At 41.0% G+C, this 26,597-nt stretch overlaps 1 protein-coding gene across 3 annotated transcripts in view; it reads left to right on the forward strand.

The window, feature by feature from the left end:
* Window positions 1–1,924: 1,924 nt before the first annotated feature.
* Window positions 1,925–26,597, forward strand: part of SLC1A1 (solute carrier family 1 member 1) — a 56,140-nt gene continuing 31,467 nt past the window's right edge. Inside the window, exons 1-2 of one of the 3 annotated variants that reach the window (XM_074855341.1) lie at window positions 1,925–2,064; window positions 17,364–17,504. In XM_074855341.1, coding sequence (XP_074711442.1) covers window positions 1,974–2,064; window positions 17,364–17,504 — 232 coding nt within the window. In that variant the 5' untranslated portion in view covers window positions 1,925–1,973. Of the gene's footprint in view, window positions 2,065–3,280; window positions 3,300–17,363; window positions 17,505–26,597 lie in introns of those variants that run through there. The other 2 variants (XM_074855342.1, XM_074855343.1) reach the window with 2 other exon arrangements.

Consider the following 26,597-nt stretch of genomic DNA (forward strand, 5'->3'; position numbering starts at 1 on the left):
AAGGAAACCCTGAACTGTAAAGCTGTCTTGAAATTGATTTTGTTGCTCCTGTCCAGAGAGGTACCACCTCCTCACCTCCAGAGACAGATCAGACCTTTTACTTACTGAAAGCAACATCTGAGATACCCAGTATATGTGGAAGGAAATAAAAAATAAAAAATTGCACTCTGTGGCAGTGAGAACCAAGGCCAGAGGTCTTCTGCACAGGGTAAGCCTGATCCTGCCGACACTGAAATGTCATGTGCCTTTTTTTCCCTATACCTTTTCAATGTCACTCATACTTTGCCATATTTCTGTACAGAAGTCTGGACATAGTGATGGTGTTTCTTACTGTTTCTTTGCATTAGATACTTTTGGTTCACTTTTTCGGTGGCTTTGTAACATGGTAGTATGCCAGCTTTCCTTTTAAGTGGTCTAGAACCTTTTGTGATTTAATTAAACTAATATGATACTTACTCATCTGCTTTCTTTCTTCCACTAGGCTTCCTTTCACTTTTTTAATTAAATTTTCCTGATGGTGACAGATGCAGACAAATTACTGCAGTTGTTCAACACATTTGAAAAATAAGGCCACTTTTTTAGTCTCTGTATAAATGTATGCAGCTGGCTCCAGGTTTTAACTCTTGGGACAGATCATCTGCTTTTGCTTCTCATCCAGGTGGATTTCAGTGCTCTTCCCTGCCGCAGCAAGATACCTAGCTTTCTCTTTCCCCAAGCTGTCACCCAGAACATGTGAAGAGGAAATGTGACAAGGTTTCAATTTTTGCTGATCTACCCCAGGCCTTTATTACGCAGTCGTCACAGACAGAAATCATGCAAACCTCACTAGCATATGTTTTGAAACAGATTGGGTCAGGTGTGATTAAATAAGACAAATTAAACTTTCATTCTGCACTTTTCTTCATGTCATTCAGCAAGGTAATAGCAGTCTTTTTATTTTTTGCTTACATTTAGCAATTGATCTCTAAGTTTGAAAATCATTATCAAGAAGTTTATAAACAAATATTGAAAACCCTGCTATAATCCCACAGGGAACTGGGTACCAATATTATATGCACCTTAATCATGCTTATGGGTGGGGAGGAGACCATTGTCAAGGAGTTGCTTCTTCACAATTTTGGTATTTAAACTTAGCAGGATCAAACCCCGGTGGAAAATCCTACAAGTCATTTCTGTACTCTCTACCCCCAATTTCCCACCAGCTGTACTCCTGGGCAGAATATTTCCCCTTCATATTTAACCAGAGATTATCGCCAGTGCAACCACCGCCGGCTTTCCAGCAGCCACCAACATCGGGGACCAACTCTTCTGCCTGGTGGTGCGGGGCTCCCACACCCCCTTGCCGAGCAGGGAGGTCCCTGGCAGGCGGTGGGGATACACCAGCCACGACGCGGGACAGCCTCCCCTCGTCAGGCACCGCGCGGGCCGGCTCGTATATCTCTTGGCACAAAACCCAGCTGCCCGAGCCGGCCCTGCCCGGGGCATAAAGGGCACAAGAGCAAGGAGGCATGCTGGGGGCAGCGGTGTCTGAGCACGGCACCCGGCCAGCTTCGGACGCGGATTGTCAGCCTCTGGCAGGGCCCAGCAGCCACCTTTGCTCCTTCCTCCCCCTGCCCTGTGGCCCGGGGCTGGTGGGATCAGAGGGGCGAAGCGCTCCGGGCAGCCGGCGGGCGGACCTACCCTCTCCTCCCCTCCCTGGGCCGCTTCCCGGAGGACACCGTGCCCCGGGCACAGCCCCGGCGGGGATGGGGAAAGGCCCTCAAGGAGGGGCGGCTGGCAGCCGAGCGGGCAGGGGGGCGGAGGGCGGGCAGCGGGGCGGGCCGAGGGCCGGGCTCTCCCGTTGCCAGGTGAAGCGCAACGTCTCCGCCTCCCCTCTGTAAGCGCGCAGCAGCGCGGAGCGCAGGCGGGCGGTGCGGAACGGCTCGGCTCGGAGCGCCCCAGGCCCGCCGCCCCCCCTGCCGCCGCCCCCTGCTATGGCGAAGGCGGGCAGGAAGGGATGCAGCTGCCCGGGTTTCCTGAGGAAGAACTGGCTCCTGCTCAGCACGGTGGCCGCCGTGCTGATGGGTGAGTGGCGGGGGAAAGGGGGGCGGGAGTGCGGCGCCGCCGCCCCCCGCCCGGCACGTTACGGCCCTGCCTGTCGCATGGCCGGCGCGGCGACCCCCCGCCCGCCGCCGGTGTCGCGGATGGCTAACGGCCCTAGTGGCGGGGAGGGGGCCCGGCTGCACGCCCCCGGCGGCGCGCAGGCCGGCTAAGGCGCGCCGGGGCCGGGGCGTCGCGTAGCCGTGGCCGCGGGGAAGAGCTCCGCAGAGGCACGGTGCCGCCGCGGCCGGGCTGAAACGGGGTTCCGCGTGGGCAACAACAGCCCCACCCGCTCGGCAGCCATCGGGGCGGTGAGGCGCGGGGGGCGCGGGGCCCGCTGGGCCGGGCCTCCCCCCGCCGGCGTCCCTCCAGCCGGTGTGACAAAGGTCTGGTAATTAGGAGGGTGAAACCGTGTTGTGAAAAACCTGCAAGTGCACCGGGTGACCGTGAGCCCTCGGTGCGTGGGTGCTGCAGTTCTCCCCGGCTCACCCGCGGCACAGCCCGGGGTGACCGCGGCGTGCGGCGGCGGGACTGTCCGCGGGGAGCGAGGGGGACTCTGGGTGCCTCGGCTGGTCTGGAGCCCCGCTGCGATGGGGCTGCCGGGCAGGAGAGCACTGGTAGTGGCTCTGGGGTGTTTCTGGTGGCCTAAGCAAGCAGTGCCACTGGAAGAGTTTGGCGATGCCACCCAGCTTACTGTGGGGGTTTCGGGGGTGCCATTGTAAAGATACGAGGATTTCTCTTCTGCTTCCCGGCAAGTTTCTGAAGGAGAACTGAGTTGAACGCCATCTTATGAAGAATAGGTGGGCAAAAGGGAAAAGAGAAGCTGTCAGATGACTTGGCTGAAGAGACTTTTCCATAGAGTGTAATTTTGGTCCTAGTCACACACCCTTTTCATTTTCTCATGGTGATTATTTTGATGCTAATCAAAGAGAGTTCCTTGGCACTGTTGCTCCTGTAGACAAGTGCTGTTGTAAGTACTTCATTAACAGCACATGCTGTTTGATGTGTCTCTTTCAGATGACTTTTCTGCCGATTTGGTTTTTGGCTGGAACATATCTATTTCTGTGCATGTTTGTTCAGAGGAGAATTATTCTTTTGGAATTCCACCCAGCTATTTATATGCTGTAATCAGAGGTTTACCATATACCATATACGTATACATGTGTTTTCCTCCATGCATTCAAGTATTTGAAAGATCTCAGTTCTTTTTCACCTCTTTAGTAAGTGGAAAGATTTTTGTGAGTTCTGTATACCAAGTGCTAAGGGCTTGCTCTGAAAATCTGGCTCTACAACTGGAGGAGTGTGTGTATCTGTCTGTGTGTGTACAATTTGCTTTTTCATGTACTCCTGTCAGGTACACTTCTATGAGTTGACATACTTCCCAGTTATAGAAGTGGTTAAGAAATATTTCCCTCTCATTATCTTCAATCAATGTAGGTAGAACTGAAGTGTGTGTAATCCTACAAGCTGATTGTTCCGAAATGAGATTTCCCCGGGCACCACAGAGCCTGACAATGTGGGAACTGTGGGGACAATTTGACCCTAATACCCAATGGGACTTCACAGTGAGAGAGTGACAGGCACCCAAATACCTCCTGTGTCTTTGGACTTTGCTGCACTGTAATTAGCAGTCCAGAACTCAGAGGAGCTCTGTAATAATGGCAAAGACAGTCTTCATAAAAATTCCTTGAGCTTTGAACCAAATTACATTTTGTGAGTAGCTATGTGTCTGCTGCGTTTTCCATGTTTGTTGGAGGTGAAATACACTGCACAGGAACAGTGAAACCCTTGTAAGGATGGCTCAGCTGAATTGTATGTTATCATTTTATTACAGCTTGAGGAATGTTTGGAGTCCACAAACCCTTCATAATAAAATTTTCATATATATTCTTTTTTAATATACACTGGGAAATTGCTCTGAGGTTTATTAATCTACTTAGTTTGGAGGAACAATTTAGCATTTGCAAACAGAAGGGTATCACATCATTTTGAAAGCAGAAAATATGTTCAGACTTTTCAGAAAAGCATGCATGAGTGAGGAGTGGAAATACCAAATGCAGCAAGCTGTGGAAATGTTCTGTGAAAACTCTCCAGATGTGCTGCAAAGTGCCTGATATTCCAGCACTACTGTATGGAATCATGATTTTTGCTCATTATCAGTGGCATGTTCAGCATCCTGGTGAGATATGCTTATCTTTGCTAGTACCCTTCCTAAGCTGAAAAGTTTTCTTAATTACTCGTTGTGTTCATCTCTGACAAGAGGAGACAGCAACACACAGAAACCCCTCAGAATTCCAAACACTTCTTCCTTCAACAGTAATTATTTTGTGCTATATTTGAAGCATTCAATCATTTGCCTGTCATTTACATTTTCAAAAACATTGGAATTTCTTTTATGGCAGTTGGTGGGTGGATTATTTAAAATCTGTACACAAAATATCTTAAGAATGTCACATCTTTTTGGTGAAAACACTTGTATGTGTTATTCAAATAACACAGAACTCGAGACTCAAGAGATTATTTTTCTTACCTTAGTGGAGATTCTGTTTCAGACCAGCAAATTGATGTGGAGACATCTGCGAACTTAGATTTGGAATCTGAAATTGACAAAGCAAGCTCATTGTTCATTAGTTCTTAGAGCATGCAGTGTGGGTCATATGTGCTGACCAGTGACTCAGAGGTGAGATTTGGGCTCATCTGCACCTCTCCTGCCTCACTGGTCTTCTCTAGGAGGCAGAGGGGCAGGAGAGTAGCAGCCTCACATAGGTGACTGTGAAAGGAGGGATATCTTGCATCATTTTGCTCTGCTGGCCTTACAGAGCCCAAAGCAGCTGAGCTAACAAAAGCGATTTAAAAATCAACTTGCTCAGCCTTTAATAAAGTTATATTGCTTCCAGTTTGTATAATCAAGTCAAAATAAACCAGAAATATCCCTGAAATTTACTCACCCTGAAACAGGTTTCCAAAGGACGATTGAAAAGGGAGAGTTTAAGTCACACTTCATAGGATTCTCCTAGACCATCTATTATTTATCATCACTTTGTCTCCAAGAGGTCACTGCTGCAACACAGCCAAACTAGTCATGAGGTAAAAGGCTGATGATGTGTAAATAATTATTCATTCATTAGTCTGCAGGTCATAGCCTAATAGCTGGTAGTCCTGGGCAATTCTTCAGCAGAACAGTTTTTTTGTTACAGTGGAAATTAAAGTGTAAGTGATTTGAGTACATATGGTCTCAGGCGTTGAGTTGCAGCAGCACACTATACTATAGCAGAGATCTTTTAATGTACTCAGAGAGTATACACAAACAGGTTGCGATTTTTTTGACTACTTGTATTTTTCAAATCTGTTAGACCAATGTCTTTTTGTAATAGTTCTGTGGTTGGGGAATGTGATTCTGAGGGATTCAGTTTGTAGAAATTTGCATGTTATAAGTACTTTTCTTTTGTTGCTTAATGGGGTGTCTGACTGTCACTTCCTAAACAAATTCAGAACCAGGTATCTTTGAGCCTGCCTGTGACTGAAGGGTTTTTTTCAACAGCATGTGTGTGGGACAGCGAAATTGTTCATATATTCATGAGGAAGATGAGAGAAATGCAATGTTTAGACCGATATAGCCACCAATCACAAGAGGGAGTAAATGGCAGGTGTCTTTTCTTCAGCCAGCCATAAACCGTGTTTATCAAAGGTGTATAAACGCTGTTTCTGTGTGAGGCAGCAACGAACATTTTTGTACTCTGCCATTAACTGCCTCCTTCATTCTCCTCTTCACGTATATACATGACTGACGCTCCTACTGTACCCCTCCGGTCTTGAGAGAAAGGGGCTTTCGTGTCGTCACCGGGCGGGCGGGGCGGGAGAGGGAGCCGGAGCCGGAGCGGCGGGCGGGGGGCGGCGGGCGGCGGGAGCTGTCCGAGGTGTCCGCGGGGAGAGCTCTGGGACGGGGCGGCCGGAGAAGGGGCGAAATGCGGAGCTGCGGGAATTGGGAAGCGGCGGAGTGAGGCAGCGACTGAGGGAGGCAGGGCATGGGTGAACATCCCCAGCATGCCCTGATTTTTGCACCTCTGAAATGAAGTTTATTCAGCCTCTGCAGGATCAGACACCTTCTTGTGCAGTTAGTTCCCTTGTTGGAAGACTGAGGCTGGCATCAGACCTTTTCTCCCTGCATTTGAGAGCGAGATTAAACTATCCTATCTGCAACACCAGCATTGCAGAAATCTTGAGTGGTGCAGCTATAGCTATTTGCCAGAATTTGATGAGTAGAGCAGCCACCGGAGCTTCTGGTTTGTGCCTTACGATATCACCCCAGCAGTACATATGCCAAAAATTTATTCTCTATAATTTTAATGAAAATTATTATTTTATATTATGGTATTAAGTAGTAGTATCTCCCAATAGGAATATTTTTTGTTCACAGGTCTGAGTTTAAAAAAAATTGTCAGGTGTAATCACACCTGCTAACTGAAAGACTGGACTCCCTCTGTAATCAGATACGAGGGGTAAGTCTTTCAGTTTGTCCTAGTAAGTTCTTTCTGTCTCTGACAAGTGTAATTTAAAAATAAAATGCCCATTCTGGATATGGAGTAAGTCTTCGCTGTTTTTCATTTCCACCTCCTCATACCTTTACCAAAAAGTGTCCTGTTAGCTTAGACTGTCCTCAGTACCATTTCTCTTTGCTTGTACAATACAGTGTGAAGGTTACAAACAATGAAGCAGATTAATTGCCTCTTGAAATACACTAGCAAAAACAGAGCTCTTTTCTTCACAGCATGAAAGAAATTATTACTCTGTCAGTTTCTGACAAGTATAGTTGTAAAGGAAACAACTGATTCCTTTCTTGAATTCTGAAGCATAACGTTTTATTAATTTGGAATTTATAACAGGTGAAGACCAGACATTCTGAATCAACTGTGGTAGCATGGAAATTTAACAGAAGACTCTGGTTTCTTCCTGGTATGATTTAGAGCAGCACAGATATTTGTGACTTTTTATGCCTCTTTAGACAGTTGTGATGCTTATCTGTCTGTTCTTCTTGTCACACTGCATACAGTTTGATACAGGATCGAATCTGTTCAGAAATATGTGAAACCCAGCAATTCAGAAAGAATGTCTGAATTTAATTTTAAAGACAGAAAGTAAAATGCAGAATGACTAACAGTTTCATCTGAGAGTTTCACATACTACTGAGGATCAAAAATGCTCTGAGCCAGAAACTCAGCCAACAAAAGAAACGAAAGATAACTGAAGTTAAGCATGGTGTCTCTTTTGCTCCTTAGCTATTTTGAAGCAAAGAAAACCTAACTTTTATTTGTTCTTCTGGTATGTAAAGTGTTTTTCTGTTGTCCATGTATTTTGTGTCTTGTTTTAACATAAAGCCTGGGTTTCACTTTATGTGAATGAAGTGAAACTATCACTAGAGCTGAACTTTTAAATACAGGAAGCTTTGGAAGGAGTGAGCCTAAGGTCAATTTACACTCTACAAAGCCCCAAAGCTACCAAAGTCAATGAAATATTTCTTTCCATTTGAAAAAATAACACCAATACTAATACCAGCAAAATATTTACTGTTTCCAATTTCCCAATATTATTTAAGGGAAAATACTACAATGTAATTACAAAAATATTTTTTGTTTCCTGTTTACATCTTAACAAAGCATAAAGACACTTTCTTCTTGTATACCCCAACAAATAGATAATGTTCACGTTGAGACTACTCACAAACAACACTTCAACTGTTTGCAAATTTACATTTTAATTTTTTTTTTTTTAACAAAAGCCTCATAGGATCTGTGGAAGGCATTTTTACTTATGGCCCCACAACAGTATCTCATGCTGTGAGATCACATCTGTATCATACATGTTGAAGATCGGGGCTATATTGGACATAGTGTTCAAGATTTGTTTTTCTGTCTACTGTTGTTCCATATATTACACATTCCATGATAACCCGATAGCATGCCAGAAGATTAAATGTGACATGATAACAATTGCTATGGATTATATGTAATCTTAAGTATTTTCACAATATATTGCAAAACACTTCTTGGTCCTTTCATGCTTTTGGAACCACAAACACTGTGACCTTGCTTAATCTGAACTAGTTTTCTAGGTCATCTCTCTGATTTCTCAAAGCTTTGATGTCTTTGTTAGTTTCAGAATAGTGATGTTTCTGCATGTTACTATCTGTCTTTCTTTAGTTTCCACTAAATTGCCTTTCTGGCACTTGTCTCAATCTATTACAGTCAGAATCGTTCCACTGCCCTTCCAGCAAGGGGATAGCTGGAAAGGTATGTCCTGCTTACTGTCCTTCCCTCTCATCACAGTTTAAAACAGAAACCGTAACAAGGGTCAGTATCTGGCAGATAGTCCCAGTTACTAGCCTTCCACCTTTCTTATACCACTGCCGACCATTTAGTTTCTCATGTGTTTCAGGGGTCTTGAATGAAGATGTATTTTTCCTGATGTGTTCTATTGCACTAATATCTCTTGGATTATACAGAATGTACAAAGGTGCTCAGACAGCTTTGGGATTGAAAGCAAATGTTGTGGAAAGAGAACAGAAGATCAGTGGGCTTTTACAAGAAAGGGTGAGAAGCTCTAATCTTTTGGGTGGCATCGGAATGTTGCCACTGGTGTTGTAATATGTACATGTAATAGGGCATGTAAGCAAAATGTTAGACGCTAGAATCACCAGAACTGGAGACATGACAGTATCTGAAATGAGTGACAAAAGGCATCCAAATTAAAGCATTCTTTTATAAAATTGAGTGGGTTTGGAGACATGGAGGAAGCCACAAGACCTGTACATGTCTGGATGACTGCAGAGGAGAGAGGTCCTAGTTAAAGAAGGCCTCCCAAGTTACAGATGGGTGGAGTGAAGGAGAATGGTAGTGGGTTTAGAAGTAACAGCTGAAAGGGGTTATGCAAAGGTCTGCAAAAGAAGGACAAGTTACCATTGCCAGGTTACATTTCAATTTTACTGTAAAACACAGAAATATGAGATACCTCCTAGGCTATCACATCCAGTCCACTGCTGCTTCAGGTTACACCATTTTAGCTAAACTTCTTTAACGTATCATGCTCCACGTTAAAGCTGAGTAGGCTCTTTGGTGCTGCACACTGTCCTAGGAAGCTCTATTCATCAGCCTGATTGTTGAAAGCCTTACAATTTCCAGTCTAATTGTATTCAGGTTCAATATGCATCCATTTGTTAAAACATTGCTCTTTCTCTGCTTTTCATTCATTTTCTGTAATTCTAGCTCACTCATCCCTGCTGGACAAACCAAGCTCTTTAATCTCCTTTCAGAATGTAGGCTCCTTATTCTTTTCATCACTCTGCAGTCCTCTGCATGTGTTCCAGTTTGAGTTCACTTTTCCTCAAGCCTTAATGAGTTTCACACAGTATTCCCAACAGAACAGGTGCTTTCACCAGGACACATGCAAAGTAATGAAGAAATGTAGCTTGTATAGCTGGGAAAAAACTGTCATTTTCCTCAGATTACTTAATTTATGACATAATCTTGATAATATGATGTTTAATATGTTGAAGTTGTAAGTACTGTACTTAACCTCACAAATCTAATGAGTCACCAAGTTTGTTGAAAAGCTGTGAAAGAGGCAAATCGTATTTCTGATACAACTTAATTTATTTTAACAGATTTAAGGATTAACCAAGGAATGAATTCTTCACACCACTTCTCTGTATTTTTTCTGTGTGTTACTGGACTGTTCCTATAGGTAGGTTCTGTAAGGCAGTTCTCGCTAGTGTACTGAGATACATATACAGATGAAGCACAATTGTAAAGGATCTTTCTTTTCTTCAACTGTATTCTTTTATCTTGGCTTTGTCAGATAGAATTTGCATCTGCATACTGAAAATATTTGGAAGATATGTACACATGAAATTAATCTACGGCATATTTAGATAAATGAGGAAACTAAGAGTTTCCTAAACTAAATGCGGACATTTAGGAGACACTGTTAAATTATCAAACTGCTTAGACATCTGCACATTGCCATTCTGGGGAACACTGGTTCAGCATTCAGCAGAACTGTGGTCACTCATAGTCACAGGAGAATGGCCGTTATTTCCCTTTTTCCGGCTGAATGAAATAACTTCCCTTGGTTTGACTAAGGGTGGGGTGGGTCCTGTGCAGGGCTGCATTGCAGAGAGGCCACCCTCTGTTATCAGTGACTGCTACAGGCCGCTCTGTGTTATCAGTCCTGCTACAGGCTCCTGCAGCACAGAAAGTATCAAGAGTTAACGTGGCTTTGCTGGTTGCAGTGGTCTTCACACCTGCTGTGAGTAAGGCGAGTACCCCACACTGGAGAAGCTGGTTCTATCCCCTCTGGCCAGTAGTGCTCCACCTTGCCCTCATTCCTGAAGGTCCATCACAGGGAGTCACTGTCCACCCAGACTTTCCTCACATTGCAGTCAGATGACAGTGTGTCATTCCTGTGAAGGAATTTACAACCACTGCACCCTCAACAGGTTAATCAGGGAGAGGACACAGGGAGTCTCACCACAGCACAGGAATGAGCACACCTTCCTCTAATACATTCCTACTAAATATTTTTCAGCAGACCAAGGTCTGACTGGGGAACTTTCTTCTGGAAGATTTCTGAGAGAACTTTTCTTCACATATCTTTGTAAGCAAGCTGGTAGTCTGGGCAACACCAGCATCCAGAGAGCTAAGATCAGCTGCCAAGCAATTATACCCAGAGACTCTAAATCCTACCTCAGTATATGCCTGCAGTTTTCTAAGAATCTTGTTTTTTTCAGTCAACATCGGTAAGTTTATAGGAAGGAATACTAATTGTCAAGAAGAGTGTAAAACAGTAAAATGCATAACATTAGAAAATATTAAAAATAATGCAAAGAGAGCTGAATTAATAAACTGGAATAATAAGTTTATAAGTATTATTATAAGTAATAATTTCTTCTACACCCTCTCTTTTAGTGTTCTGTAGTTGTCACTGTGTATTTCTTTGTAGTTAAGAGACAGCCAGTGATACTACAGAAACTCTGGAGAGAGCAGAAACAAAATGGATTTTATAAAATATTACTAAAGGACTCAGACTGTATTACAGACTGGAAAAATCTTGCCTGCCTGTACTGTAATTTGACATGTTTATATTGAATGTTTTGTATTGTGTTTCAAATCAAGTCAGTGGACTTTGTTTGGCAGCCTTTTCAGTCCCATGAAATATCTGCTGTAAAGATAATCCTATTAAGGCCCACCAATATGATAGAAGTATTTGTATTTTAGTCTGCCACGTGAACAACATATCGTGAAATTATGAAGAGCTTAATCACTTTGTTAATAGCACAATCTATGTTGCTACAGTACAATTAAATATCAGGTTTGAACCATGAGACATGACCATGTTTTTTTTTTCTTTCAACACCACATCAATGCAAAATTCCTGTAATTCCCCCAGTGTCTATCAGTACCGGCCAGAATCACTAACTATGCTGCAGTGAAAGGGAAAAGTTGCTACATGTTGGAATTATATGAAAACAGGAAAAATCAATACCACAGTGTTTTTCAGAAAGAGACATGTCATTCAGAATAGATCATTTTACAAAACAGATTGTTTTCCCCAGAAATGTACTCTGGATTTCTTCTCTCATTGTCTTTATGGTTCATTCTTAAGGATTGTTCCCATAATAAAGTCAGCGGGAGTGGAAGGCAATGTGCTGTTTCTGTAGGATCACACTGTCCTTGTTTTGGCTGTGATAGAGTTAATTTTCTTCCCTGTAGCTGGTACAGTGCTGTGTCTCGGATTCAGTGTGAGAATAATGTTGGTAACACACTGATGCTTTAGGTGTTGCTAAGTTGCAAATCCTAATTTAAGGATTTTTCAGTTTCCCATGCTCTGCCAGCGAGCAGGTGCACAAGAAGCTGGGAGGCAGCGTGGCCAGGACAGGTGACCCGAACTAGCCAGAGGGATATTCCATACCATAGGACGTCATGCTCAGTACATAAACTGGGGGGAGTTGGCGGGTGGGGGAATTGTTTCTGGGGTTTCTGTCAGTGGGTGGTGAGCAATTGCATTGTGCATCACTTGTCTTTTCCTGTTTTTTTTTCCTCTCTCTTTTTGTTATATTCCTTTAAATTACTATTATTATTTATTATTGTTGTTGTTATTATATTTTATTCTATTTTAGTTATTAAACTGTTCTTATTTCAACCCATGAGTTTCCTTTTTTCCCGATTCTCCTCCCCATCCCACTGGGAGAGGGAGGAGTGAGCGAGGGACTGTGTTCTGCTTAGCTGCTGGCAGGGATTAAACCAGGACACCAGCACACTGATGGATCAAGAACTCCCTGCTAGTTTACACCATGCATCCCATATCTGTGTTGTCATCCATGAGTGCAAATAACATGTTAGGGAGTCCTACCTCTTAGACACTAATTTTATCTGGTTTATAGTTGTGTGAGAAGTAGGACCAGGCATGTCTATGTGTGGGCTTCAGTTATTTGTTCCTAAATCATGAGTTGTTTTACCTGTGAATGAAGGTAAAGAAAGTAAAGGTGGATAGTATCATGCATCATCTTTGTTATCCCAGATGTAATTAGGTTCTGAAGAGTATCTAACCCACAATGGTAATGATGTAAAGCAAGTAACTACAGTCATGCCATACTGCATGTTCTGAACAGATTCAGCTACTCAGGGGTTCTGAATTTTCAAGTTCAAGATCTGAATTATGTTGACCCTACATATTTATACAAAAAAGGCTTCAGGATTTAGCCATCATTCTCTGAAAAACTGTAAATAGTCTCCACATTTAGTTGCTCAGATGGCTGCTGAGAGGGCAGCACATTTTTACAAGTTTAAAACAGCTGTAGGACAATCTGTGACACTCCCCATAAATGCTAGTATAGATGAGCCCAGAGGTTATGGAATTTGTTTAAACAGGATATTTGTTTCTTTTCTTAATAATCTCCTAATCTGTGTCATGAACTGCATCACAGTACTTGAAGAAGAATGTAGTAGTCCTATAGTTGTTCCCATGCAAATAATTTGCCTTTTTCCTTAGACATTTCAGAAACAACAGCAGTATGCAAAAAGACATACTCTAGATGTAGGGCAGATTGTGATGAATGTTCACCAGATACCCAAATGTCACAGAGCTAGCTTTGGTTAGATATTTAGAACCTATAACATAATGGTCTCCCAAGATACATTTTACCTAATTTCTGTGGTTCACTCACTGCACACATGTACACAGACCAGACTGGTTCTGCCACCTTATTGCACACAGCCATCATTTCTGAGGCCCTGTAAAGCCTCGGGCTTGACAGATATGATGGATCTAGTGCTACATGCAGTGCAGCCAGTTGCAGGTGCTATCCCCTTGCAGTACTTCCTGCTCCCCTGTCCCTGGATAACACAACAAAAAATGGGTCATCCCATACAGAGGAAGCATGTATTCCCTCCAGCTTTTTATGCTGGGACTCCAAATACTACCTGAAAAATGGGTGCCAACAGATTTCCCCTGATATGCTCATTTTCAATGTTTTTCTTCCATTCTGTTTTTCTTGTTCTTCTCACCCTCACCCCTCACTTCTTTTAGTCTGCATTTACGGCTTTTCTTTGAAGGATTTTCTGTCTTTTACCAAGCTTGTAAAGAGACTATGTGCTACCTGGAAGAGCACTGCCGTGGAGTCAAGGCATATGTTGTTTCATATAGGTTCAGACAAGAGAATTGTCCTGTGTCTTCTTCATGCATTGCAATCCCAGGGACCCAGACTGCATCTTTCTCTTTCAGTGTCAGTGGCTGCTGGGAGAGAAAATGTAGACACCATGCTATATAACATGTGCTGTACTATGCACAGTTGCAAGGATATATTTGCCTTAGAAAATGAAACTAAAGACATGAGATTGTACTGTTTTTTCCACTTTCATTCTTCCCTTCTGCCCAGTATTGCAGAAATCTGGTACTTAAGTGGTACTTGCCATTGAGCTGTAAGTAGCTCTTGCGGTAAACATCATAACCTAACTTAGCCATGTGGGCAAGAAGGAAAAGGAAGGAGAAGGGATGGAAAAGAAAGAAAAACAATTTAGCATGGACAAGAAGAAAGGTGGAGTGATTGAAACTGAGGAAGGAGGAAGAGAACAAGCAGGAAATGTGATGTTTTGCTCTTTAAAAAAAATAAGTCAATTATCCCATAAATGAAAAAGACAGAAATTAAAAGAAAGGAAAAATCCTAATACATAGTAGAAAGTTTGCCTACTATAGGGTGTTTTGTGTTTGTTAGAAGTAATTCCACATGTGAGAATTAGTTTCAGAAATGGTGGAGTATCAGTAACATTCATATAGAGAAACTAACATTTTATAAGACTTAGGACTTGCTTAGGACTGCTGTAATAAGTGCGATGTTCAAAGCACTGATGACCATGTGAAATATGTTTATGCTGGGCCACACTTCTTTCTGTCCATTATAATTCCCAGGAAGAAAATTCCACTTGAACTTGATTATTGAGACAAGGATCAAAAAGTTCTATATACATCCATCTCCAGTACATAAGCAAATTTATTCTGCTGTCTAACCTTTTCTTGTTACTGTTACAAAATAAGATTTCTTCTTATATTCCTGTGCTAAATTCAAGCAATATATGCTAGATGCTAGCTTCAATTAAAAGGTAGCTGCATTTTACTATATTTTGGCATACTATACAAGTTAATATGGACATAAGTGCTCTGTCTGGTAAAGAAATAGCAATGAACAAGGAAGTGGGAAAATAGTGTAATTTCAAGAGATTGTTGGAATGAGGAAGTCTATTCTCAGTTACTGCCACTAGATAAATAATATCCTCACCAAAAAAGAATTAAACAAATATAAATATGTAAATTAAGCTTAAGGAAACCTTGCTAAATTTTTGAGAGCACGTGGGAAGTTTTTGTAGTGAAATCTAAAGAAGTGGAAAAGAGAGCTCTGCAGAATGAAAATGAGGGTGAATCTTTCTACCTGCTAGTAATCCTGTTAAATGTACGATGACCAAACTTCCCAGCTGGTCAAACCTGACAGTCACCACCTGGAATAAAATGCACTTGGTTAGAACACGTCCTAGTCACACCTGCTTAAAGTAAAGTGGCATTACACAACTTTTAATAATCATACATTCTAGTCTTGCTGCAATTTAACCCTAAATTGTGTGAATAGTCTGAAGACACGGAGATTACCCATATGCTTAGATTGAGCTGTTTACACTGGGGTTTTCAGGATCAAAGCCTTTGCAACTTACTTCAATACATGTAACCATTTTACAGAGTTTTATCTTGTTTGCGGTTATCTTAAGGTGGAGACTAATTCTTTTCAACACATTTTGTTCAGTCACTAGATTAGAAATAGAGATCATTGTGTCTTTATCATTCACTGATCAAGGGCATTTACATAATATTGTAAATATTTTCAAGGCTATTAAGATTCAAGATTGTTGCAAGGAATTTAAACTGCCCGTATTCACTGGCACAGACGACACCTAAATCAGAAATCTTAATAGTTGATAGAGCAGCCTGTTTGCCTGAAAGGTTAACTTATTTATTTTCCATCTGTATGAATAGGAAAGACTTGGTAGGAGTTTATAATCTGCCTCTATTTTCTTTCAGTTTGCTTTTGCAGGTGCATAGAGCACAGAAAACATGGTTCATGATCTTTTTGTGCTCTCAGGGGCAAGTTCTGTGACGGTTACTAGTGGTTTACATTTCTGCATCAACTAACATCCAGATAGCATGTGAGCCAGCATAAACCACAGCCATGGTGAATCTTTAGGGAGGATTTTTGCAAAAATCCGTACTTTCTAGAAGAGAATGTTAATGAGTTTCTTGTTTGGTAGAGAATTGGATATGGGATCCCTGTCTAATTCCTTCAGTATCAACAGTATGGACCAGTTGTCTGTGGACTTGCCCAAATCTGGTTTTGAACCTGCTAGTATTGTCTGACTCCACAACTTCAATCACTTAAAATAAGGAATGTGTCCTATAGCCTGTTTAGTCAAACTTTACACCAGCTTCTTGAGCAACATCTAACTTAAATGCCTTGTATATCATAAAAAAACCCCAAACAACTGGGGAAGAAGGTGCCTTTGGCTTGGGTACTAACAGCTTTCCTGGGACCCTGCAAGTTTACATAAGCCACTGAGGCTGGTAAAGGTAGACTGGTAGCACCTTCTTGTGCTTTTGTAAGAATTCTGCTGCAAAATACATGCTACTGATGTCACTAAAATACCAAGGGGTGTAAATAATTACGGTAACTTCAGTGAGGCTATTCATACAATGAGGCTATTCATACAAATAAGACCTTTCGACACAGGGATTAATGAAGGGTTCTGAGTTGCCATGTCTCTCACTGAATCCAGTTAGGGATTGGATCTCTTGATACTCAGTTTAGCCGGGACTCTGAAGCATGACAAAGTTTGTATGTGAAACAACAATCGTAATGCTTTCTAAACACTGATGAACACATTTCCCATACCAGTGATTTTCATTCAAAAATCATATTGCCTGTCAAACTGAAGACATTTTTCTTTTGACCTATGATTTATTTTCTTTTGGTAGAACTCTTATCTGAGATTTGTCTCAGAAGTTAGAACTACCTGATAATTCATTTAATCGAAAGATAAGAGGAGTATGAAGGTGCCTTGTGCTGTGTGGCTCACTCATTGATTAAACTTAAAATCTGGTATTTTGTAGATCGGTTGTGTAGTGCAGTGAGTGTGAAATATGCTGAGTGTATTTTTTTTGTCAATTTCCTGGAACTTATGAAATTAATTTAGTGATTGTAGTCACACTCGTTTCTTTATTATGTAGAGCCCCAACTACTGAAAATATTGCTACTGGGTAGACATATTTTCACTGATACAAATTACCTAAAATATTTATTTCGTATCAATTTCTTTAATGTTTGGTAGTGTTTATACATTATACTGATTATTTTTAATGCCAGTTATGGGTCTTCTAGAGCTAGTGAAAATGGGTAAAAAGTCACTGCTGGACTGGACTGATAATCAGAGGACATAATCAAGATTTTTTCAAAGACATACCTAAAGACATCCTCCAATTTCAGAATTATATTTGTTATTACTGTGCCTATCATCAATATATACAACAGAAAAGGAAATATCTCTTCTCCGATTTGCTTTAGAATTTCCACCATGGCTGTAAAGATATGTTTATTGCTTGCTCTTTTTGTTTTACTGTTCTTCTATTTTTCCTTCTTCTTCCCCATGTCTCTACTCTACTGCTAATTTGTGTCACATTTTTTATGTGCCTTTTAGGTATTGGAGTCGGCATGCTGGTTCGGGAATATGGCAAACTGTCTAACCTGGATAAATTCTATTTTTCCTTTCCTGGGGAAGTGCTGATGAGAATGCTCAAACTCATCATTCTGCCATTAATCATATCAAGTATGATCACAGGTATGACTGGAAATGTACTGTTAGCTGATGAGATTATCACTGTGGTTTAACTTTCTTTCTAAAAGAAATAACCTTTAAAAACAATTTGACGGAACTCTATGATGAAAAGTATAGATTGCATACATATAGGTTAAGCCTTTTTATATGTAATGAGAATGGATTTGGAAGGATTAGCACCATTATCTGGTAATTAAGTTATAAAGAGCTGTGAGGTAATAACTTACATGTTTATAGATTCTTCTATCTCTTTCTCCCTGTTTTCAGGAGTGGGTTAAACAGTTGCAAATTGCAAGCCCAAAGCTGCAACTGCATATACTCAGGTACAGAGTTAACTATTGTAAGTAGTCTCATGCTGCCATTTCACAAGAAAGGGAGAGCTGATCTCATAGTTTACTGTCATAAAAAGAGGAGATTCCTCACCTACACTTCCCTGGTCTCCACAAACTCCCATGAGGTGCCTTGCATGAGCTTGGCATTTGCTGAATCCTTCTGTGAGTCCATTCAATTCACTGACCTGACAGAAAACTACAACTTAGGGGAAAAAAAAAGAAAAAAAATCTGTTTGGTGTGCTTGGTTCAAAGGAGTTTTGGAGAAGTGCAAGAGAGTGGGGAAGGGGGCTGTGTGTCCAGAAAGGGGTTATGGAAAGAAGAGCAAAGCTTCCCTCTTTTGGAAGAAACAAGCAAGCCATTGGCTGGAGCCCTGCCATGGCATGCTAGAATTTGCTAACAGCTCATCCAAAAAAAAAAAAAAAAAAAGTAAAGAAAGCCAAACAAACTTGTCTTTATTCTTTAAGCCTTTACTGAGGGAACAAGGGTTGTGACTGATTTCTTTTACTTCCTACAATGAATCAGGAAACATTTGTCACTATAATGTCCAGTTTCATCTCCACAAAGCCTCTATTTTGGGAATATATTTATGTCCAGATGTTTGTTGTTTGGTTGGATAGTCGTGGTAATACATCAGACATTTGACTGCAGAAAAGGAGAGCATGTCATGATCAGAAAATGAGAGGGGAATTTGGATCATGCTATGAAAGTACTTTCACGAATAGGGTATTGAATGCAAACTCCCAAGCTCCTCAAAGTTCATGGCCAAAAATATCCCTAATTTCAGCAGCGCACCGCAAAGTGGGCCTATGACAGGAAGGGCCTAAGGGAAGCTGCCAAGGCCTTTGAGGCATATCTATAATGCAGGGTGACAGGGTTGAAATGGAGAAGAATATCAAGAGCTGCAAGATGGAGACATCCAGAAAGGAAAGCTGCAAGAGGCAGAGTAAGAAATGGTGGCAGAAAACAGACAAGGACTGTGTCCAAAGGAATGAAGGGAGATAAAACAGTATGTAAAGGAGAGAAGAACAGAGAGAGCAATAAAAAGGGCTTGGTGTTTTAACTAATAGTCAGAACAGCAGCATTTTTCTATAGAGGAGGAGATGAGACAGAAAGCAAAGGAAAACTGAACTCTACTTTTATCATATTGAACTTGAGTCTGTGACAAAAGATCCAGGAAAGCTGCCAAGATAAGACTAATCTATCTCTTTTTTAGAACAAGCTTTTATTTGTAAATTAAGTTGGGCCTATGTCTTCAGAAAGAAATGATATCATTAGGATAACCATGAAATGAATTATTTATTAAATGTATCCCTGTCCAGTAGTTGTGAGGGGAAATGAATCATGCAGCTAAAAATACTATGCTGCTATTTAATGTTTACTATTCCAGCATGAATAAACTGCCTTTGTAACTACTAATATAAACTTGAATTTTAAAGACTGTAGATTACAGGCATTAGATTCATATCAATGAGATGCTCTGATTCTGACCTTGGCATATCCAATTTACATAGAAAGAATGTAAATGTGATAATCAGAGGGCATAGCACTTATCTAGATGTTAGTTGATGCAGATATGTAAACTACTACTCAATCTCTTTCTTGTACTGGGGAACCCAGAACTGGGCACAGGACTCCAGGTGTGGCCTCACTGGTGATGTGTCTGTGGAAAAGATCACCTCACTCCACACACTGGCAGTGCTCTTCATAGTACTGCCCAGGAGGCTGTTGGCCACTTTGCTATGAGATGTTGCTGTTTTATGGTCAGCTTGTTGTCCATCAGGATGCTCAGGTCCTTCTCTGCAGAGCTGTTCTCCAGCCAGTCAGCCTCCAGCATGTACTGGTGCCTTGCATCATTCCTCCCCAGATATAGAGCTTTGTGTTTGTCCTTGTTGATCTTCATGAGATTTCTCTCAGACAAATTCTCCAGCCCATCCAGGTACCTCTGAATGGCAGTATAACCATCTCATGTAACAGCCACTCCTCCCAGTTTTGTATCACCTGTGAACTTGCTAGGGAGCACTCTGTCCCAACATCTGGGTCACTGATGAAGATGTTATACAGTCTTGGCCCCCGTATTGACCTTTGGGGTACACCAGTAGTGACTTGCCTCCAACCAGACTTGCGCTGGTTATTACAACCTTCTGGGCCAGGCCATTCAGCCAGTTTTCAATTCACCTCACTGTGCAATTTTCTAACCTGTACTTTGTCATTTTTTTCTTGTGGGCTGTTATGGGAGACTCAAAAACCTTACTAAAGTCAAGGTAGACAACATGACCTCTTTGCAATTCTGAATATTAGCACCAAAGAAAAATTCACACTTTCAGAAAATACTATAAAGAATAGAACAAGGAGAGGAATTAAAAATTTAAGGAGGATCCAGGGTGTGTCTTCAGCTATGTCTGTAAACAAGACAGGCACCTCACTGTTGGTGGCAAGGGCCCATCTTTGCATTTGCCTATGAACCTTCCCTGGAATGAGACACAAAAATATTTTCCTCAAAAATAACCTTATCATTATTGACTAAACGCAGGACATACAAGGATAGCATTTCAACTTGCATGCTGGTTGTCTTTGGTGGGACCAGTGGTGTTCTGAGTATGCCCACCTCCTCAGGATTTGCATAGTATGCAGACACTTATAGGGCTTATATCCAATGATCACAGCTGTCAGACCTGTGTACATGTTCACAGGCTCAGTGGCAGACATTAGGGCCCTAATGCATATGAAGTTACTGCAGTAAAACTAGTGACAACACATCAGCTGGTCCTGAATGACTGTCTTTTTAGTTCACAAGTTAAGGGGTTGCTACTTAACTCACTATGAGAGAAAGTTAAACATTAAGTCATGTTATTGTGCCTTTTCTGTAGGCTAAGACTGTGCACAGAGACAATTGCTATGGCTGATTTAGTGCATAATTGTAACCAGACCATGGTGCTAGGTCCAAAGGCATCTAGGACGTTTTGATGCCTACAGGAGGCTATTTTGTGAAAGTGTCATGTCAAAATACTGGATTTTGGTGACTACTAACATTTGTGCACAAGAATCACCAAGACTTTATTGAAAATACAATCTCGTTTTCTTTTTTAGGATTAGAATGTCTTAAAAGGTAATGTCACATCCTGAAAAGTGTCAACTTATATGCTTTTGAGACAGTGAGCTATGCACAGATGCATGTCGCATGACCAGATCTCTGTTCATTTGGACATAATGATGTAAATCAAGCCCACAGCAAAAACAGTGATGGTGAGAATCACTCCTTGAGATTCCAGGAGTTTCTGCAAAATCTAAACTATTAGTAATTTTAACTTGTTGGGGGAAACCCTGTCCCAGTGGAAAAGCTCATGGACTACTTTAGTTAGAGCAGGAACACAGTCTGTTTTCAAATTGAAAAGGCAAAATTCTTCCTCTGGTTAAATGAAGGGCTTTGTAGAATGTGGTTTTCCTTCGCAAACACAGTTCCTCAGAGTGTAGAAGAGGGAAGGCATTGTTTACATATTTATTTTACATACTGTATGAGTTGCAGTTGGTGGAATTTTTTCACTGACCTGCCTGGAGGCTGAACTGTAACCTAATAAAAAACTGACATAAGCACTAAGCATTTATTTGTTTGGAAAAATTTGAAAAAGATGGTTAATAGGTCACTGCTTTGGGGACAGAAGAGTCTGAGTAGTGCCATGCTCTTTTTAATTATTCTTTGTCTACCTCAGAGCTGAATTTTAATTGCTCTCTTCTTCTGATAATTATTTTAATGGATGGCAGATGTAAGTTTAATTTACTCTGACCCATAAGCCCACCACAGATAATTCAGTTCAAAATATCTAGCTCTTCTGGATCTCCATGAGATTTCTATCCCTCAAATTAGCTAATGGTACACTAATGCATCATTCATGTGAAGGAATTATTTGTATTTTCTGTTTCCTGCTGTAGTGGCATGGACAAATTGAAAATGAAAATCAAAAACCTATGACATCCAGCACTACACCAGTACTGAGTGTAATACTCCACACCCCAAGTCTACTTCTTTGAAGTAATGATCTAAAAGAAGAAATTATTAGGCAAATACCAAAAATACATTATTTTTAGCTGCCCTGTAGGGAGAAAGAATTGAGAGGAATCTCTTGATTGCTTCCTGGGCGTTTTGAGGCTTAAATCTAATCATTCTGGGAGTACTTAAAAGTCTATAAAATGTCTTTGAAAGTCTTGGAAATTCACAACTCTAAATTTCATGCAGAGAATGAAAATTCTCTAGAACTGTGCAATATATTTCATCCCATGTCTGCATACTGAGCAGACTAGTCCCCCTCTAATCACCTTTAGCCTTCTTTTTCATGGACTGAGATTCACAGGGTATGTAAGGGCAGTAAATGTTTGCAAATATCTTTTCTTTCTGGATCACAACAGAATTTAGGCTGGAGACAACTGTCCAGTTTCCTTAACAGTTGTTCCCCTGTACTTGGCTGCAAGTCCAGCCCTCCAGATACTGCCAGAGTGGCTCTGCTTCCCATCTCTCTTCAACCAGTCCTTCTAAGCTGGGGTTATTTTAGACTGTCTGTCTCATTGATTTTTCAGACTGCAAGCCATGGACCATGATGTGGAGGTCTTTGGGGCTAGAATGTTTTCTGTCAAAAACCTCTCCTAAAAGCTGGCGTCACACATCTGATAAATGATTTTCTTTGATGATGTTTCCAGGGTTACCCATAAATGCCAGAAATCTTACCTGTGTAATGGTCATGTTTATTCTGTTTTCTGCGTCATGCTTTGGGTTAAAAGATGCGACACGCACACAGCAGGTCCATGTCCAGATCTCAATATTGATTACATGATTTTATCAGCTATTCAACATTGGTTTTAAGTTCTACAATAACCTCTCCCTCATTTCTTATCTTTTCTTCCTGACAAAACATTAATAAAGCTTTTCTCTATGTTTCTGACCTTCCCTGCACTTCCAGCCTTCACAGGCAGCTCCATAGGAGCTACAACAGATGCAGGGGAGTTTCCTGACTTGTGAATTTGTGCAGGGTCAGCTCTGGGGAACACCAAAATTCCTTAAAGCAATTGATGAGGTGTTTGTAGATTACACACAGCATACCCCAGGAACAGTGAAAAAAAAGACAGTATCAGTTTCCTTTCTGAGGGCAGTTGTATGTGAGCTACAAATACAATATCTGCCACAGGTTTCCATGACTATAGAAATAAACTCTTCCTTTACTCCAGGACCTCCTTTGATTACTGTTTCAGTACTGTCTGAAGTATCCTGCCAGTTCCACCTTTCCCAGTACCAACTGTGTACTCTTTTATTTAACTTCTTGCTTGTAGTACAAAGATAATGGTTCCACAACAAATCTGGCTTATTCTAGCTGACAATGGCCTATCACAACTGCATGAGAGAGAAAAATGTCCCAGTGAAGTACCTGGGCCATATGACTTTTCCCATTTCCAGAGACCATTGCTTTTCTTGTGGAAAGAGAATGTTTAATTGTGGCTGATGGATAGGTATCTTGAATAGGTTATTTGCTCTTTTCCATTGTTCAGAATGAACGTGTCGGTTTCCTACCTTGGATCTATGTTTGGGAAGTTACTAGTTTGCTTTAGCACAATGCCACCAAGTTTGGTGAATGGAGACAAAACAGGAAACAGAAGAGATGGAATACAGTGAGAAAAAAATCAGAGTAGAGTATTAATTAGATTGTTCTTCTTTCTCATGTTTATCTTTGAAAGTTGGAACAGTTCAGACTTAAACAACCCTTTTTTTTTTTTCTCCACTGTATTAGTAATTAAAGTAAAAGCACACTGAGGCTGTGCCTTATGCTCAGGAATAAACCTGCCAGTTCCATTAGATATAAAACATCCACAGATTTAAAGTACTGTAAAGGAGCACAGACAAGGAAATGTTGGGAGAACAAATCTGTTTTGTTTCCTATAATGCAGGGCTTCCAAACCAATTTTCCTTTGGTATCACAATTCCTGGAGTGGCAGCTGCCTCAGCACTTTCTATTTCTGCAAGTCTGAGAAGCACAGCTATTGAAAGATGTTTTGTGACTGAGACATCCTTACAGGCCCTTGTGCATCACCTGCAGGAACACTAGTTTCCAGTCCTTGGGGAATTCCCTGATCTAGCTTAACATACTCAGAGACTGTCTCTTGAGATACCTGCATGTTCTTTGCTTGCTTTTCTACTTTTCTGAAGCCAAAAGAACCTCCAAGAAAGCAGGTCCATTGTATAAAATTAGTAAACTAGTTATCTGGTCTCAGGCAGGAAACTCACCTTGTCCCTTTTTATCACGTACATTGTGCAAAGGACAGAAAATGTTACAGTACTGGTAATGAGTTTGCCTTCAGTTGTACTGAGGGGTGCTGGAGGTCCTGTCCCTGCTGTCCATGTACAGTCATTGAGGCAGGGAGGACTGCAGAGTCATGAGCTATTAATGGACAAGGCTTTGTGCCCATCCTCTTTGGATTACTTCTGTCACAGTCATCTACTCCTTTCCCATCAATAACAGTTGACCTTACACAACTCAGACAGCCCCTACATTATTTAAGGTTTTAAATTATAGTAATAAAACTTTGAAGTGCACTTCTGGTTCATGGAGCATGATTACCACCAGCTCTCAAGGGCAAAGAGCCCCAACAGAACGGCCATTCTTCAGCATTGGCAGTCACTGCCTCCCGTTCCAGCCATATCACCAGGGAGCTGCTGGTGGCACCACTGTGGATGGTTCTGAAGAGAGTTAGTGTCTTCTGCTCTTCTGTTCTGGAGCTCAGGAGGCAAACAACAATTCCACTATATAAAACAGATTGCATTCACTTTTCTACTCCATTTCCCTGTGTGTGGACATCATGATCGATTAAAAAAATGTAGTGTCACTTTAAAGTTTTCTTTTTAAGAGTCTGGAAGCTAAAACTTGTCCATCTGTATGTTTTACCACCAGTAATTTTGAGTTAATTCAAGTACTTCCAGTACTCCAGGTTTTCTGTATTCACTTCATACATATTTCACCTGCAACAGTACAGAGGCTGTATTTCTACTACATTCATGAACTGAATATGATTTCTGTTATGAATCTTGCTAGCCTGTCCATTTTGGCAGATTGATGTGTCATCTTCCTTCCTTATAAACTCATTATATTCCACCCAAGGAACAATGTATTGCCTGAAAAGGCATTAACCTGAGATTATACAACCCCTAAGAGCTTTCTAGAGGAAAATTAAAATTTTCCCAGAGGTTATACAGTTTGCAAATAAGAGGAATGGAAGGCAATACTAATACCTTCTTTCTATGCATGTCATCCAATAAGCTCTCTAAGGAAAGATCATAATACAATGCTGCAATACGGATTGTGCCAGCTGCCTACAAGGCAGCACAACATTCCCTTAGCAAACTGATGTCCAGGGTCAGAAATTTTTCTTTACATCTTACCTGAACTTACTTCCATTTTGTAACGTTTTCATCCCTTTCATTGCCATAAGCTATTCATCTCCCATTTCTATGTGGTGTTTAGAAAGGTACAAGTACTTTTTCAACCCCATCCTCAATCATCCCCTTTTAGTGTTTATAACTATTGCATTCCATGCTTTAGTCTGTTGGTTTGGTTTTTTTTTTAAATAATCTTTTTGCAATGCCTCTTCAAAGTTAAAAGATGAATATTTATCATGCTAATCCAGAGGTAATCTCACTAGATCATGTAAGTAGGAATTGAGAATGTTTTTATTTAAATTCTTTGTGGTATTTAAATAGCACTAACAGATGCTTATTCATTACTGCATGCACCTATCTCTCTCTTCGTGCCTTTCCCTCTCCCCCCAACTCCCCAATTTGCTATTTTTTTTCAGTTCATTTGTAAAACATTCTTCTGTTGCCTTTACTCAACAGCATTAGTGGAATAACAATGGTTTGCCCCAAAGAAGAGAGATTATTTAAATTTCTATTAAGTCTGTTGAAAAGGTCATTATTACAAGTTGTCATAGAAATCCTTTTTCTTTACAGTAAGCAACAATGTAATTTGAATAGACAGGATAACTGCTGTTATAGATGGACTGACGGAATAGGAATGGAAGACTTCTAGTAACAAACACTAAAGACAAAGGTAGAGGGTCACCAAAAAATTTGAGAGAGCATATCACAGTGTCTTTGGAGCTTTCATTTGCCATAGCTTCATTACCTGATCTTCTCAGCCAACATCTGACTCAGAACTGTCCTCCTAATGAGACTTAGCTATGTATGTGATTCAGTTAGCCAGTGGAAGATTAGACACAAAAGATGATTCAGAGCCCCATGACACAGGAAACAGGAGGAAAACAAACTTATATGGAATGCTTATCAAGTGAAAGATGGTTGAGAATGATCTACAGGTAACAACAGATAGTAGTATCTGGGTCCTATGTCTCAGACGAATAATGAAGTCATCCATAGAATTGTGCTGTCTGAAGTCCTGAATGTGGGTAGTATTTCAGTAGATGGTTGTGAATTACTTGTTTGGTCCTGACAGTCTTGTTCATATTCAAGAGATGTGGTATTGCATTTCCTACAGAATTCCACAGAGCAGAGGGAAAAAGAGCAAAAGATTCACCATTCAGCCCTTGGAAGAAAACAACAGGAATTCCTGTTAAACCTAATTTGTAAACATAGATTTCAGGGAGAATATGAAGAAAGTGAGCTTTCAGGAGATTAACCACAGTTGGGGTAAACTTGTGTTACAAGATCATTCCAAGTGAAAGGGCAGAATGGGAGAGAAAAGGCTCAGAATCTGGAATGGGAAGACGGAA

Source organism: Strix uralensis, chromosome Z (genome assembly GCF_047716275.1).
Source record: "Strix uralensis isolate ZFMK-TIS-50842 chromosome Z, bStrUra1, whole genome shotgun sequence".
NCBI classification, from domain to species: domain Eukaryota; kingdom Metazoa; phylum Chordata; class Aves; order Strigiformes; family Strigidae; genus Strix; species Strix uralensis.